The 18,737-nt window shown below is 26.6% G+C and overlaps 1 protein-coding gene and 1 long non-coding RNA gene across 2 annotated transcripts in view; one reads left to right on the top strand and one right to left on the bottom strand.

The window, feature by feature from the left end:
* The window catches only part of LOC142331546 (uncharacterized), a 190,587-nt gene that overhangs the window by 112,678 nt on the left and 59,172 nt on the right, over window positions 1–18,737 (bottom strand). The gene's annotated exons all lie outside the window — the stretch shown is intronic.
* The window catches only part of LOC142331618 (uncharacterized), a 96,004-nt gene that overhangs the window by 66,123 nt on the left and 11,144 nt on the right, over window positions 1–18,737 (top strand). The window contains exon 5 of the mRNA XM_075377647.1: window positions 15,280–15,347. Within this exon, the coding sequence (XP_075233762.1) occupies window positions 15,280–15,347 (68 nt within the window). The remainder of the gene's footprint in view (window positions 1–15,279; window positions 15,348–18,737) is intronic.

The following is an 18,737-nucleotide window of genomic DNA, read 5'->3' on the forward strand; positions in this document are numbered from 1 at the left end:
TTTTTGTTGCTAGTAATGAAATTTCTGATTAGATGAAAACTTTAAGTAGGATGAATAAATTTATTTCGTCAAATCATCATATTCTGCTTTGTTTCATTTTAATAAAACGCTAAGTATGTTATCGTTATTAAATATGTATTATATCTACATACATCTCCTTATAAAATTTAATATCTTTCTTGAAAGATAGATACCAGGCTCCCAAAATCTATAATGCAATAAGGTTTTAAAATTACTAGATGATAATAATAAAATAAATATTTATTGAACGTAATTTAAAATGATAATTATTTACATCTACATCGATAAATCTTGTTATTATATCAGTACCTAAAAACAAAATTTCATTAATAATTAATCAAAATAAAATAAACTGAGTTCAGAACTGGGCTTGATCAGTCTTCTGTGAGTAATCAGAGGGCAAATAATTTAATTTCGCATCCAGTAAACATTCTTCTGCAGGTTCCAAACAGACGACTAACTAATGAAACAGTACAAATGGTACCTTTTTATTAAATAAATAGGTATAAATTTTAGTTAATTATTAAAAGTATCTCTACAATATTTGTTCATTTAAAATTTTTACAGAAAATATGTTAGTATACAAAAAATTATATTTAACAAAGGTTAAGAGATGCAAGGGAAAAACGATAAAGGAAGAAATGTATGTTTTATAAAAACTGAAAAAGCATTTCACCACAAATAGGAAAAACTAGAAGATGACAGTCAATGTCAAAACATTGTATAAAAATGAATGTTAAAAATCTAAAATAATAAGGACAGTAGCCAAAAAAACCGATAAATTTCTACAAGAAACAAGAAGTGATCAAGTAAAAGAGTACAATTATTTAAGTACAATATTTATATAAGAATGTAATAATGAAAACAAAAATAAGAATATAATTGATAAGGAAAATTTATTAGAAACAAAAAATATGTAATAAAATAAGAGTTTAATATGAAAAAAAAAATCTTGTGAGATATTTGCTTGGAATGAATTTGGATGGAAAAGAAAAATTAAAGCTAAAAAAAGGGAAAAGAGTTGGAGGTATTTGAAATACAGGAAAAAAGTTTAAAGATGATAATTTAATGGAAGTAAAAGGTAAAAAAAGAAGAAAATTTGAGAAGCGTGAATTAAAATAGAAGGTTAAACAGAATATGTTTACATATACATACATATATATATATATATATATATATATATATATATATATATATATATATATATATATACTAGCAAAACCGGCAATGCTTCGCTATTGCTAGATTGGAGTTATATATATATATATATATATATATATATATATTAAATGAACACAATTGAAAGTTTGATAAAACATTAACAAAATTAACATTACAAAACTTCACAAAATTTAACCTTTCCCTTTTTCCCTTTCCCCCTCTCATTTATCCCTTTTCCCTATTTCCTTTTCTCATTTTAATTTTTACCATATTACCTATTCCCCATTTCTCCATTTCTCTTTCTCTTTTCCCCCTTTCCTCATTTATTTTTTCTCCTTTCCAACTCCATTTCCTTTTCCCGTTTTTCCTTTTTCCCTTTTTTCTTTTTTCCATTTTCCCCTTCTTCCTTTTTCGATTTTTCCCTTTCTGCCTTTTTCCTCTCGCGTAAATCGGTCCATTAGTTTTTTTTAGTCTATAACGGACTCAGATATCGGAAACATTGAAATGGAATCATATAATATTTAGTATAGCGTGTGTTGCTTTTACGTCCAACACATAGCGCTGTTTTTCAAAAAAAGCAAGTTTTTACCTGTCACAGGTACGCGCGTACTGGAATGCAACGTTGTGTTACAATTTCAAAGCAATCAGTGAAACACTTCGGATTATTTAAGATTTTGAACAAACGAACATTTACATTTTTATTTATATACATACAGACTATGACACTCCCGATAACGTAAGGATTCCAACGCCGGGTCATATATTTAAATCGGTGCAGCCGTTCAACTGTTACGATGGAACAAACCTACATACATACATACATACACCCTAGTACATTACACTCATTTTTGGGTAGTCGTGTAATTACTAATAGTTTATTACTGAAACTTTTAATAATTTTACAAATCTAAAAACCAAAAAAAGTTTTAAAAATTCAAGAAATCTATATTTTTAAACTTTGATCGCCAACTTCCACCCCAACATTGCTTCCAAAAGTTTTTTTTTGGATTCGCCTTCACTATTGCTAATGCTTAGGAAATATTAAAAGAATATCGGTTAAAAAATATGCAATAAATAAAAAGATAACTTCTCGATTTTTGAGGAAGGCGGAATTTTTGGACAAAATATTTAAAAAAATGGTAATATAAGCATATACTCATGTAATTAATACAAGGTGAGCTTAATGAAGTGGAGTTATATTAGCAATATTTTGGAAAAATTGAACCGCAAAAAAAATTCTCCACCTGCTGGAGATATTGACCCCAAAACTTTACCAATATATTTCCGATTGTTCAAAATTTCATCAAAATTTATTTATCCAATCAAACGTTATTATTCTTTAAACCACCATTACATGTACGTACTTATGAATATACGTACGTTTTTGTGTTTTGTTGTCCCTGGGTTATAAAGTGGGAAATGTAACAAAAACCGCATACCTCATTTTTTGACTGATTACCATAATTTCCTTCTTGCTATGCAGCACGAGTTCCAGGAAAGTAGAAGTGTATTACATTAATCATTTATGTTTACATTCATTTAGGTAAAAAAGAATACGTTCACAAAAGTTTAATTTTTTTAAAAAGAACAGCAGTTTGTTCAATTCCTAACGGCAATACTTTAGTATTGCCGTTAGAAAATAAATACTGGTACATAATAAAAAAAAAAAATTATGTGTAAATTACATATACCCAATTTTGAAAGTACATAAAATGTTATTTTATTAATAACTTCTGAATTTTTTCTTTTTTTTTATTGTTATTATTGCATTATTATTTATTGCAAAAATCTTTTTACAATCAAAGGTTAATAATTATTAATAAATAAATATATTTAAATTAAAAAAAAAAAAGTTAAAATGAAAACAGGAAGAAAATGTTGCAAACAAAGAAAGAATAAAAACATTAAGAGAAGATTTTAAATATAAAGAGGAAGAAAACGTTAAGACCAAGTAAAGAATAAAACGATTAAGAGAGGATGATGAATATAAAAAGAGATAAAATTTGAAAACTAGAGAACATGAACACAAATTAAGATTAGAAGAATTATATTAAAGAGCGATTAAAGATCAAAGGAATTACATCAAATCAAATAGTGATTAAATGATTGGCAGCAAAAAAACAAAGGAAATTATGATCAACTCCGACTTAGGGAGAATATTATCCGACAATATCAGAGGAGTAATGAACTAAAAGATAAGAATTTTTTGCAATTTATTAAAGATGGGGCATGTATGCCTCGGTGTATATGTTTTTCTTCTTAGTGTCTATTTTTCAGTCACTCTGTAGTTAACTTTAATGCACATAAAATTAAATAAAAATATTTAAATAAAATTAAACAGAAATTAAACTAGAAAATCCAAAAATAACATGATTCTAAATTATAATTTTCAATTAATATTAAATAATAAAATGTTTCACGAAATCTATGACATATATACATATGTAATAAAGCCTATTAAATTACATATATACATTTTTAAAAGTACATAAAGTTTATTTCACCAATAACTTCTGATTTTTTCATATTTTCTTTTATTGTTATTATTGAATAATTATTGTTGCAATTTTTTTATAATTACAGGTTAATAATTATTAATAGATCAATAATCTAAATTTAAAAAAAAGTTAAAAAAAGTACACGAAGTCTGATTCGAACCGATGTGCCTTCCCTTGTAATATCCAAATATTTCATTAATTAAAATTTCATTTGGCTATAACTCTGGAACCAATGAAACAAGTTCCAGTTGTGATATATCGTTGAAAAGGTCTCATTGAGGGCTTATTACTGCAGTTAAGCAAAAGCCCAAAATCAATTTTTTTTTAATTTTTGGTTCAGTCGATTGCAATCGAAAGGGTAGATTCACAACTAGAAGTTATAGTTCTAAAGTTCTAAAGTTCTAAATCTAAAATTTCATCCTCCTACTGCTAATCGTTTTTGTGTTATGCGAGTTACGTAGATATGTATGTACAGACGTCACGCCGAAACTAGTCAAAATGGATTCATCAAAACGGATATTTCCGTTGAAATCTGAAAACCGAAATTTTTCGCGATCACAATACTTCCTTTACTTCGTATAAGGAAGTAAAAATGTTTAACCTGCTCATTATTAAAATTCCAGTAGTAATATTATACTCTCATTACTATCCGAAAAACATTATTACATAACTGTATAAAATCTCGTTATTTGTTTGGAATTAAAATAAAATATAACCTGCTTATTAAAATTTATTCAAAAATTTATCGTTTGTCTTAAACAGATCTTGTTTTTTGATTGGTGTAATTAACCTTATACTATATTACAAAAAATAACTTTTAATTAAAAAGAAAATAGGAAATTAGTCGCTTTTTTGAATTTCTCTTCGAACTAGTCATCAAAAATATTAAATTAGCTATTTTTAAATTATATTTTACGTAATGGTTTTTATTCAAACATGATCTAGTAGAGGGACACATACGTCTGTGTTTGTGTGTTTCCTCTAAATAAGTTTTGTTTGTTAACATTGCGAATTAAAAAAAAATGTTTTAAGAAATATTCACAAAAAAACCAGAAAATTGTTACTTTCTATTTAAATTTAAATTTTATTTAATTTAGTAATTGAAAAAATATCAATACATTTTCCTTTATCCTGCTCTACCTACATGTCTATGATGAGAGAAATTTAATATGTAATTCCTCGCGACTTTGCAAAACTTTTATTCATTTATAACCATTTATTTATCAAAGTAGATGATAGCAATGTTTTCTGTCTTTTACTTTATGAATATAGCCAAATCATTATTTGATATTTCTATCACCCGAATGAGAATTCAGTTCGTTTTAATTAATAGAGAGTGATTCACAAAGATTGTAACAATGTTTCAATCTTTGATGGGACATGTTCTACTGATGAAAATGATAAACGTTCATATAAATGTAAATTCGGAAAAATTTCGTTAACGAGTTTCGGCTAGCAAAAGATGTTGTCCAGTAAAATTAAACCAGACTAACATTCTTGGGATCCAAATTAAGGAGAAAATGTTTTAGTATTTTTATACAAAAATTGAACAAAAGAAAAAATTGGGATCGAATAATATACCACTTTATGTTTGGCAGAAAATAACTTTGTTAAATGGATAATACACACATTATAGTTGTGCAAGAAAACTTAGAGAATTTGATTCCAGTAAAATGGTATGAATAACCTCCGGAGAATGAAGTTTGTTAAAAACAAAACATATCAAAGTGTGACATATATAAGCCTTTAAATGCAAAACAAAAAAGTTTTTGGTTTCAATTTTTCAAACTAAATTTCATATAAAATCACAAAATTTACCTCTTAATTTGTAAAAGAACTACAGTCTGGCTTAATTTTATCAATGACGCAGAAATCAGGGCGAAATTTTTCGCCAGCCGACACTCGCTAACGAAGCGTTTCTGAACCTATGTTTATACGAACTGTCTTCTTTATTTTCACCAGTAAAACATTATTACTATTCCTAACGTGTAAGTTGGAATCTATTGAACAAATGAACAATAAGCAACCTCCCCATGACCCAATGAGATAAGGATTATATGTATGACGTGAAAAGTATGTATATGTGTAGTTTTGTACATACTCACCCCAACCATTCCTGAGTCGTTTGGTTAATTGAACTCCAACCACCAAAGTACATCGGTATCAACTGTCTAGCATTCAAATCTATATAAAAGCAACTGCCTTTACAATAATTCTTTATTATTAAATACTAAATACATCTGTCTGATACGAATTTTTCTATATTTGGAACAGGCATATTTTTTTTTATTTCGAACATTTGTTCTTAATTCGAACAAATTAACAGCAGTTGATTGTATTTTTCCAAAACAATACATTTTTAAAATTACAAATCGAAAAAATAATATATTCTTTTTAATAATTTTCTTCAAAACTTTTCACTCGTGTTTTTCAATTAAGGGGACAGGTATTTAAATTTCTATAAAAAATGACTGGTTAATTTTAGGAAAAACTTCTTGCAATAACAACAGTGTGAGAACAACCAATCACAGAAGATAAGGACAACTAAAATATTTTAACTTATGTATTGAAAAAGTTGCACTAATAAAATTTTGTTCAAGTTATTTCTTCAAACTTTTATACTTATAAATAATTTTTGTCGTCAAACCTTATAATTTAATAGAGATGTTAAATTAATTAAGATGTAAAAAAACTAAAATAATATTTTAATTCCGTAATAAAGTTATAAAATAGTTTAAAAAAGAGTATTATATTAAAATTAGGTCTATATTTCATAATATTTAACACCACGTTAGTTAATTTGCAAGTTAGGTAAAATAGGCCTCCATATTACTTACAACTACAACATATAATACGATTATAGAAATCTAGTACAAAATTGAAATTCAATATTTAGTGGTATGTTGCATTATTGCCTTGTATTTCATATGTGAGAAAGAAATGACATATTATTACATAATAGCGATAATTAATATTAAAAAAAAGCAATGTATTATCAAGGAAGTAGGTAATTAATTATACGATAAAATCAATTAAATATTTTAAAATATACTGTCGCTTGTTCGCGGCTTGATCAGTGTACTGAGACTGATAAATGAAAATGTTTATATAATTACAATATATTAGTTTAAAAACATTCTCTGTTTCTTGGTTATTCGGTTGGATCCACTCTTCCAAATATTTGAATTTTTCTCTTCGCTGAATTTTTCTATATTTCCTATTATCTTCCCGTTTTTTTTTTTGTTACCATGTACTCCGTTTATACTTACTTGTACGAAGTAAAGGAAGTATTGTGATCGCGAAAACTTCCGGTTTCCACATTTCAACAGAAATATCCATTTTCTCCATCCCTGAATCTATTTTGATTAGTTTCGGCGTGACGTCTGTACGTACGTATTTGTCTCGTATACTTCAAAAAAGATAAGCCGTAGAATGTTGAAATTTTAGATTTAGGATTGTTGTAAATCTGGTTGTGGACCTCCCCTTTTTGATTGTAATAGACTAAACCAAATGTGTTCAAAACACCCAAAATCCAAAAAAAAAATTGGATTTTGGACGCTTTCTTAACTGTAGTAATCAGTCCTCATTGACAGATTTTCAAAAATGTATCATAAGTGGTACTTATTTTCATTAGTTCCAGAGTTATAGCCAAATGAAATTTTAATTAATGAAATATGAGGTCGTACAAGGGGAAGCACATGTGTTCAAATACGACTTCATTTCCATTACTTTTTAACTTTCATTTTTTTAATTTAAATATATTGATTTATTGGTAATTATTAACCTTTGATTGTAAAAACATGTATACATGTCATTTAATAGGCGTACAAGAAGTCATGTGGTGTCTACATCAGTTCTTTTTAAAGGAGATAGATTAATTTTCTCAGCTCCTTTAATTTGTATCTCTATTTTAGTTTTAGCGTGATATAATTATTTCATTATCAAAATCAGATCGATGCCCTAAGGTCTTTAATTCCCACCTTAACAGATTTATACCTTTTATGTTTTTCTTTATCCTACAGTTACATTAAACCTTTCCCAAAATCAGATAAAAAATGTATTTAATTACAGTATTTAACAAACTTTTCATTCAGTATTCCAGACATTCTATTTTCATTAATGTTCTTTTGCAGTATTTTAACATAAAGTAAAAAAAAGATACTAAACATCTGGAATAATACAAAACTACAAACAAATATGTAGGATTATAAAACTTTTATTGAGGATTGTATGTCGGTTCTGCGTATCATTTTAATGGCTGTAACAAGTTTTCTGTAGAAGTTACAAATATAAATTCAAATTTATAACAAAATTATGTAACTTAGCTTACGTAATAACAAATTAATCCTCAAACTTTATAGGATCCGGAAATATTTCACTCATTTATTAAATAAGATTAAAGTTTACCTTTAAGAGTATTTAATTTTACCTTATTAATTTTAATAGATAAAAAATTGCTGTTTTTAATAAAATATCAAAAGAAGGATTTCTGTTGATAATAATAATGACTTTTATGATACACTATTCATTATACATTATATATACACTCTATATATAATGAAGTGCAAGTTAAAAATATAATAAATAGTTTTCATATATTATATAAAATATTAAAATTAAATGTTAAAAGAAAATTATATATAATCAATCGTGCAACATAAATCAATATTTCATCATTCTTATCATCATATAACAAATTAGAGTATTCTTAAAGATGAAAGTGCTAAAAAAAAAGAAAAAACAGATTTAAAATAGACATATACTTAGAATAAAATAGACAAAAATAATATACTAGACGTAAAACAAAAAAATGCTTCTGGCAGTACATAGAAAATTCAATACGTATTAAATACCAGAACTGTATTATTTAATATTGTATTTATAAAACAGGAAATAGTCCATCAGCTGATCAGTTCAAAATAACGAGATCAAAACTTTTCATTTAATATTGTATAATAAAAAAACAAGTATAATAAAAAACCATACATACAAATCACAGTTAAAGTAAATTTTTATTAATATATTCATAAATTATTATTATGAACCTACATAACGATATATATTTCCAGATGGCCAATTAAAAGAGCAAACTTTTAATATTATATAACAGAATATTTCGTTTGGTTAAAAATATATGAATGAATTTTGTTATAACGTTTAACAAATGACAATATTAAATTTTACAACGAAAATTCCTAGAATCACATTTTAATATTTAAAATTTCGCAACATGATTGCGTAATTTTTCCAATTATAAAAACGCTAACTCCTTTTAAAGAATATTCAAATTGAAATATAATAATGTATTTTATATATATATATATATATAAAATATATATATATATATATATATATATATATATATATAAATTATATATATATATATGTATATATATATATATATACATATATAAAGTCTTGTATTTTCACAAAATACAGGCCACAGGAGTAAGAAAATTAGAAGTAAAAAGAAAATATAAATCCTGTGCTACACCCAATAGAATACTGTGTTCTGATCCTATACGATTTTTTATATGTATTCTTAATTAATGGCGAAAAAAACAACCTAAAACCAAAAAGTAACAGGGGAAATTTAAGCTAAAGATGTTTATAAAACATGACCAGATTTATTAATAAAATACTAGGAAGAATCATTAAAAGACAGAAATAGGAAAATGAAACTAGCATACCAACTCTGCAGAAAAATCAAAAAACTAAAAATGTATTTCAATAAATGCAAATATCAAGGCACCGCAACGCTGTAATCAAGCCCCGAAACACTCTCCAACATAAAATGAATAACCATGAACAAAAAAAACTGACTGAAAAATATAACGAAAATTTCTAAGAAAGATAGGACCAATCAAGACTGACGAAACTATAAACTAAGACGAAACGCAAAACTCGTCAAAAATCCAAAACTTTTAAGAAAGGAAGATAAAACTTTTTGGATATATCAAAAGAATGAATTAAAATAGAATAGCAAAGAAAATTTTGAATTTTATAGAAAAAAGAAAAAAAAAAGATTACTTGGAACAGAGAGATACAAAAGAACCTAAACAAACATAAAAACCTAAACATCAATTAAGAACTAACACTAGACACAGAAACCTACAAAAAATAATCTAACAAATCACAGGATTCCAAGAGATTAAAAAAAGAAAAACCAAAAACATGTGGTCAAAAGAGAGGAAAAAAGTTGAAAAAGTTCTGAGAAGAGAAGAAAAAATGAAGATATTTAGTGTAGTCCATAATGGCCGAAACGAAATAAAAAAAAAATCTTATGTGGGCACCACATGACTTTCTTTTACGCCTATTAAATTACATAGACGCATTTTTGCTGCACTTCGTTTAAACTTATTTCATTTCAAAGTGAGATACGATCCTCCAATTCTATAATAAAATGGACAGTTACGCAGTTCTTGAACTATCAGATTTTATTAACGTCAATTATTAATTCAACAGGAGTAGTGAACAAAAAGATAAGAATTTTTTGCAATTTATTAAAGATCGAGCATGTATGCCTCAGTGTGTGTTGTTCTTGTGAGGGTCTATTTTTCAGTCACTCTGTAGTTAACATTAATGTGGATAAAATTAAACTAGAAAATCCAAAAATAAAAAGATTCTAAATTATAATTTACAATTAATATTAAATAATCAAATGTTTCATGAAATCTATGACATACGAATATAAACATATGTAATAATTAAATTACATATATACTTTTTTAGAAGTACATAAAATTTTATTTCACTAATAACTTCTGACTTTTTTCATATTTCTTTTAGTGTTATTATTGAATTATTATTTATTGTAAATTATTTTTGTTATTTATTTTTTTGGTTATAAATTTGTATTATTATTATTTTTTTTTGGTTATAATATATTATAGTATATTTTTATTAAAAAAAAGAAGTTAAAAAAAAAGGAGATGAAGTCTGATTCGAGTCTTGATATAGAGTGATTGGACACTTCCTTTGTACGCCTATTAAATTACATAAAAACTTTTTTTGAAATGAAACTTATATAAAATTTTATTTCATCAATAATTTCAGATTTTTTTCCTTCTTTTTATTGTAATTATTGAATTATTATTTATCGTAAAATCTTTTTTACAATCAGAGGTTAATTATTAATAAATCAATATATTTAAATTAAGACAAATGTTAAAAAAAAAGAAAAGGGAGAATTCTGATTCGAACTGATATGTCTTCTCTTGTAAGAACCAAATATTTCATTAATTAAACTTTTATTTGGCTATAACTCTGGAACCAATGAAAATAAGTACCACTTATATATCGTTGAAGAGCTCTCAATAAAGGCTTATTACTGAAGTTAAGAAAAAGGCAAATATCCTATTTTTTTTTGGATTTTGGACTTTTTTGGACACTTTTGGTCCACTCGATTGCAATCAAAAGGGGAAGTGCCAAATATACGTTACAACAGTCCTAAATCCAAAATTTCAGCATCCTACAGCTAACCGTTTTTGAGTTATGTGAGATACATACCTACGTACGTTGAGACGTCACGCCGAAACTAGTCAAAATGATTCAGGGATGGTCAAAATGGATATTTCTGTTGAAATCTAAGGATAAAACTTTTTCGCGACTACAATACTTCCTTTACTTCGTACAAGGAAGTAAAAAAAAGCATCGAAAAATTGAAAATATTTTAAATAATAAACACAAAAATTTGTTCAGGTTTATGTAAATAGTTATTTACGAAGAATATAACAAACATTCACCACATGTTCTAATAAAAATAAAGAACAAATTTCATATAAACATAGGTTTGGAAACGTATCTATCGTTAGCGATTATTAGCTGGCGAAAGATTACTCGGTGATTTCTTCACCTAGGTAAAATTAAGAATAATCTCACTTTTGCCACTCTATAATTTTAAATATTCTAGAATACTAGAATATTCTAAATATTCTAGATTTTTTTTTTCGACCTCCTTGTTGAAGTGATAGCGTCTTGTCTTTCACTCGGAAGATTCTGGGTTTAAATTCTAGTCAGGCTTGGCATTCTTCACATTCTAGAAAATTTATCTATCGTAATTTAACTGTAATTAACATCCGCGAATCGGTTAATTTTATAGCTCAGATTGTAAGTTATGGTAGGTGGTCATGGTTGGAAGAGGATATACTACACTGATGGAAATGTCTGCTGAGGCATTTACATCGGTGGCATCCTGACAGAGGCTAAACTGATTGTGTTATGTTATGAAGTTTAGAGGGTCTAAAAGACGTAAAGCCCATCAGGGGTAGGAACGGAGGGGGTGATATGGCGATCAGGGTTGTCACAAGGCGGGTATCTTCCCATACGCGGTGAGGGTGTAATTAGACGAAGACTTGCTGTTGCATTGAAAATAAATTAATAATTTTGACTGTAATAATGTTTGTTTATTATGTACTTAAAGTTCCTCGGATATCATGTTATATTTCTTGATTTGTTTTGAAACTTTAAAATGTTTTAGGTAACTTTTTCTTAAAAAGAAAAAATAATAAAAAAGATTCTTTGTGAACTAGGATGAACAAAATTTGAAGAGTTCTTTTCTGTTACTTCCAGTCAACAAATAAATGAATCGTAACTCTGTAATCAATCCATTAAAGTAAGAATGTTATGTTCTTTGTAATTTCTAATAAAATTTCAGATTATTTATGTATTACTACAATTCATTATTTAAAAAAAATTATTTTAATTTAATTTTTGTATTTATAGATTTTTAATTAAACTAAACTTTCGGTAAAAAGGAGTATATCGTAATGGAATAAATAAAATTCAAAATTCTGACAAAATGGACAGAGGTGAAGGTTTTACAAACTGCATTGTATCATGAATCCCTTAAGGACGAACTCGCTCAAAGATCAGTCTTTCGCCCCCACCTCAGATCAAAAAGAGGAAGTGTTCAATTCCATCCGTACACCGTTCTTTACATATACTAGAAAAAAAACCGGGCCTATGGCCCGCCTCAAAAATGTTACATGGTTTATGTTTAATTACACATAATTCTGTTAAATGTTTTTACCGATTGTAACTAAATAACGTTCATGAATCAGCGTACTAACAACAAAAACTTTTACAACGAAAAGCTTAAAAATCCTGAACACTTTTAGCTGTTTCTTGAGTTGTGATTTTTTAACACAGCTCTAACTTCAGTCTTTTCCTCGTTTATCCCCAAAATACATGAATAGTTTTAGATAAATCATTCGTATAAAAAAGGAAATGTCGAAGGAAATAATCGTTACGAATATATCGTTCGAGAAGTATAAATCGTTCGACGAATGAATCGTTCGTCTGCTGCGCGAAGCTGCCCGTGTCCGGGATAATTTGTGATTATCCCGGTTTTATTGTAAAACCTTTATCCCAAGTTTTATTGTAAAATTATCATTATATGTTTAAAAATTCATCCAAAAAGATTTCAAAATTAAAAGAATCGGTATATCTTTATTTTTTTCTGCTCCCCGCCTCCAAATTCATCTTGAAAAAGCATTTTTTAAATTATTTTACGTCTACAAAGTTAATTAGAAGAAAGTAAAAAGGTTTCATAAAAGAATGCACCAAAAATGTTACCTAAAATTTCTTTTTGTAGGTGGGGGTTGAAAATGATGAAATTTTATTGTAATATTATTACTAAAATTTATTATTTTAAACTTTTAAATGTGTTTTTTGTTTTATATAAACTTTTTGTAATATTAAAAGTATAAATAAACCAAATACGTTTTGAAAAATTAAAAAAAATTGATATTTTTAAACTTTGATCGACTGCCCTACTACCAATTTTGCCCCAATGATTTGTTTTTGGGTCGCTGAACTAGTACAACTACTATTAAATAAATTTACTTTTAACTTTTTACAATTTACTATTAAAAAAATGCAATAAATAAAAAAAGATTTTTTTTTCGATTTCTGGAGAAGATAGAATTTTCGAGCAAAAAAAAAATATATGATAAGATTATGTTTACAAAAATATGGGAAAACTGACTCCTAAAAATCACCTACCCCTTGATGATACTGACCCCAAATCGTACCAACAAATTGCCCTACATACAACACTAGTTTACATGAAATTTCATCAAAATTTGTTTATCCAATAAAAAGTTATTAAGCTTCAAATACTCCGCCAACATATGTACATAAGTAAGATCATTACCCCAATTTTTTTGTTTTGTTTTTTGATGTATTTGTGTCATAAACGTCGGAAATGTAAAAAAAAAACCTATACCGCATTTTTTGACTGATTATCATACATTTCTTCTTTTACTTTAAAAATTATGAAAAAGAAATTATAAAAACAAAATATAATTATTAAAAATTAAAAACACGACTGCCAAAAAATAAAAAAAACAGTGCTGACCTGCTTTTTCACTTTAATATAGGATAATTATACAGCCTGTGGGTGACAGTTTTGTATATAGTATAATTATTTTTTTCAATTTTTTAAAATTTAATTAATCACACACACACACACACACACACACACACACACACACATATATATATATATATTATAAATAGGTTCAGCCGTTGAGCTTCTACGATTGAATAAACAAACTAACAAGCATACATACATACACCCTAAATACCTTATATTCCTTTTTGTGCAGTCGTGTAAAAAGTAAAAATTATACAAAAAAAGATTTTACATTTTTAAATTATTTTTTGAAGACAGTCATATATAATAAAACCATATTATTACATAATATTATAGAATTTTAATACTAAAACAATAAAAGCTTACTAAATAACGAACATGAAAGTTGTCCCTTATAACTGGAAAATAATAATAACATTTTGAAATTGAATATTCTGGGCTAGATTCACGTAACAGAATACTTTATATGTTATACCTTAATAAATTATACAATGGCATTTTTTCACTTTACACTGGTTAACATGAATTAGCAAGAAAAAAAAGTATGTTTGGTTTGTTAACCGGCTACTCAGGTCAGTATCTCGATCATTAAAACTAGTTAAAAAACGGAAGACATCCTGTGTTTTAAACCTGTTGGATTGTTTATTTTCACCAAATCACACACGCACAAGCGCGCACACACACATACACACACACACACACACACACACACACACACACACACACACACACACACACACACATATATACATACACACACACACACACACACACACACACACACACACACACACACACACATATATACATACACACACACAAAACAGTCTTATTTAACACAAACCTAACGTAACATTAAACTATACAACTTAGTGGTAGTGTTCCGTTCTTTCTTATGTTAGTACATTACGTTAACCAAACCCCTCTCCCTTTCTTCTTCCATCATCCAAGTAATACTACTGGTAGAGGTTAGTACCTCCCTATCTTTCAAGGAAAAGACGGGGGAGAGACAAGGTCATTCGTACACATTTACACACAGACACACAAATACAAATAAACAATAATGCATTGATATACATTGGCTAGATAATTGCATTACTACCACCGTTTAAAACATTACAACTTCTAGAAAACCCCCCCACAATTCGTTATGGTATAAAGACCTCCAACAAGAACAGATCTTCAGTATATCATTTTATTTACTATTATTGAAAACATCAGCAATAAAAGAACACTACTTTGGTAGAATTATATACATATATTCAATCATGAACAGAATGTATTATCAGGTAAGTAACATTAATTTTTATTAATAATTTTAAATAGTGCATTTTAAAAAAAAATTTTTTCAAAAAAGTTTATTACAAGCTATTTGTAAACCGTGTTCGCGTTTTCTTTCAACATAATGTTGACTCCATCTCTTTTTACTATTTTATCGGTAAACTAAAAGAGAAATTGAATAATAATGATAAAAAATAAACAAAAAACCTTTGGCGGGAAATGTAATTGTATAAGCAAAATTTAACTGCATTATTACAAAAAAAAAAAAAAAAAAAAAATTCGTCATAGCACTATATTTTTGATTATAACACTAAACTCGATGAAAAGTCTAGTAATACTTTTCCAAACAAACATTCTCGTTATTATTATTAATATTCATACTATAATCTGAGTTATAAATTCATTTCTAAAAAAAAAAAAAAAAATATATCTAACTTCTACTTACAAGAATTTCATATAGTTTATTTCGTATTTTGACGATTTAATGACATATATATATATATTTTTTTTTTCAATTATTCAAAAGTTAGTTTTTCCGCCATTATTTTCATAAAATTTGATTTACAAAACTGATATCTATATAGTTTATGCATTTTAGTAAACCTTAGATTAGTGTGCTGGAAACAACTTAATACCTTAATCGTTATTGCGTAATGATTATTACAAAATTTTAATTTTGGTAGCCGTTCTGAGGTGAACCCAATCTCCTATTGTTGCGATTCGCGTATTTTTTTTAATCCTTTATTGACGCTTAATCCGAAATCAAATTCTAAATCTGAGACAATAACAGTTCACACACTTACACACAAATATATTCAATAATGAACTGTTCGTTTTTTATTTATGTGCAACAAAAACAAAATTGTTATATTATTATTTGTTTAATAACAATACATCAAAATAGATTGTGCAGATTAATTATACAGTTAAAATATTGTGTTTGTTTCTATTTAAAAAAGGGACTAGTAATTCCATGGTTATTTAGGCTTTCAAAGGAAATTATTTTTTTCCTTTAATATTTTATTATTACGACCTCGAATATACTTTATGCTTATTTTAAAAAGGAAGATGAAATGATAGATTAAAATATTCCAGACCTTCGCCGGGTGTCAAAAAAGAGATCAACAGAACTAGAAATCAGGATGTAAATTATTAGATCAGCCAATTTTAGCACTGGACCGATGAATCGCGTACTTATTTAATTACTATACGTAAACTACGTAGGCTATAACTAAGATATTTTACTTCAACGGCATCAATACCGAAGCCTTGAATTCGATTACTAGAAATTTTCATAATTTCAATTGTAGAGAATCGATTATATTTTTATTTCTATCCACTGTATAGAAATTTTCATAAATAGACATTAAGTTTTTAATAGTATACTCTAGGTAGACTCATTATAGAAATATATATCAACAATTATATATATATATATATATTTCGATCAGAAAATACATCAAATAACACCAACTTATGAGTTTCTGAACACCGAACTGGGCCACTAAGAAACTGCTTTAATAAATACTTACATTATGCAGTTTTCTATCATATAACCTAGAAAACAAGGTTCTAAGCCCAATAAAAAAAAACTTTTATTTTGTTTAATCCAGAGTTAGATCAACCGATTTTGAATTAATATCGCTATACGAACTCAGACGTTTTTATTACCCTCAATTTTTTAGTGTTAGTATTCAAAACCGCAATATAATTTAATTTTTTACGCGTTTATTATCCTCCTGGTTGTGAAAAAACCTCGCACTTATATTATTAGATATTATATTTACAATGAGTTTACAGTAATTAATAGTGGACTGCAATGAAAATTATTGGAAAAATTACGTGGAAGGATGAAGAAAAAATGAATAATAAAAGGAACGACGTATAAAAAAAGAGGAAACGATAAAGAAGGAAGTATAAAGAATTTACAAAACTTGGGAAAATAAATTATATTACAAAATTCATAATAGTAGTAATTATAGTTATTGAACCATTAAAGAAAAAGAATTAGTCATTTTACTTCATTATATTTCTCTACAGAAATAAAATAAAGTAAAAGGAATAATTTTTGTTTCTTTAATGAATATTTTTAATTTACAGCTTCACTCTCAAAGGGGCTAGGCCCCTAATAAGTCAATAAATCTATGGCTTAACATTTTACCTGGGATAACACAAATGTATCCTGAAAATTTGAAAGCGATCGGTTGGTTGATTCACGCATGATGCTGTTGCAAACAAACAAACAAATAGACAAACTTTGACATTTATATATTAAATTAATTCATAAGTAATATTTTAAATCTATTATTTACATAACAAAATCTGCGTATGTTTTACGTAACTTGATATCTTTATATAAAATTACCGAACCGATTTTTATATATTACTTCCTTTAATTTTCTTATTTGTTTCAATCTTCGTATTTATATAAATTGTGTTAATCTTTATTTCTCTATAGTGAAAATGATTGTTTTCCAACTCTTTTTTAATATAGGAAAAAATTTATATTTTCATATAAAACTTTTGTAAAATTTCAAACGCAATGCCTACCATACTTACTCATTAAAACATTTTTTTTTTGTTTTCGAGTTTCAGAGCTATTTAAAAAAATTTCATTACGTTTTTAAAAATAGCTAAAAATCTTTAAATAAGTAAATTTTCTTGCAACTTTTAACACTGTTCGGAAAATTCTTCTTTTAATTAATCTCTCGCTCAGGATGTACTTCAATAAGAAATTTATATGTATATAAATTTCTAAGAAAAAAAAAAACGTTAAAACTGACGGCTCTGAATTGCAATTTTAAAATAAATAAAATATTACCTTTAAACTGAATTTTATATAATTTTCAAATAAATTTTTCTTTATTAGTAGAAAGAATTTTTTTTTATTGTTAGAAATCTATAAGCCCGAGGAAGGTTAGAAAAAGAATACATTTCTCTTTTAAAAAAGGAAATTAGATCTGGTTTTTCTTTTAATGTAAATTGTAAAAAAAAAAAATAATAATAGGAAAGCTTACGAAGCTTGATACAGACAAAAATATCATTTATACGTAAGGTACTTAATGATAAGACCAAGAATAAAAATGCTAAATGATATTTAGGGTAATGGTCAATTCAAAAGATTTCTAAACCAGTCAGAAAACTTTAGACGAGAAAAATATTCTATCTTTCCTTCTGTAAACACGCGCTCGTGTAGTGTAAAAAAAGAAGTTGTTAGAAAGTGCATATTGAAACATTTTCTATGTAATATAAAATCTTTATAGACAACTTCCCATTCGGAAATAATACTACTATTATATTCATATATAGCACGAATAGATAACAAATGCCACGTGCCTGTCTGTAATAATATACATGTCTCCATAATTAACTCGTTTAGCTTTTTTTTTATTACATTT

The sequence above is a fragment of the Lycorma delicatula genome, chromosome 10, assembly GCF_047948215.1.
Source record: "Lycorma delicatula isolate Av1 chromosome 10, ASM4794821v1, whole genome shotgun sequence".
NCBI classification, from domain to species: Eukaryota; Metazoa; Arthropoda; class Insecta; order Hemiptera; family Fulgoridae; genus Lycorma; species Lycorma delicatula.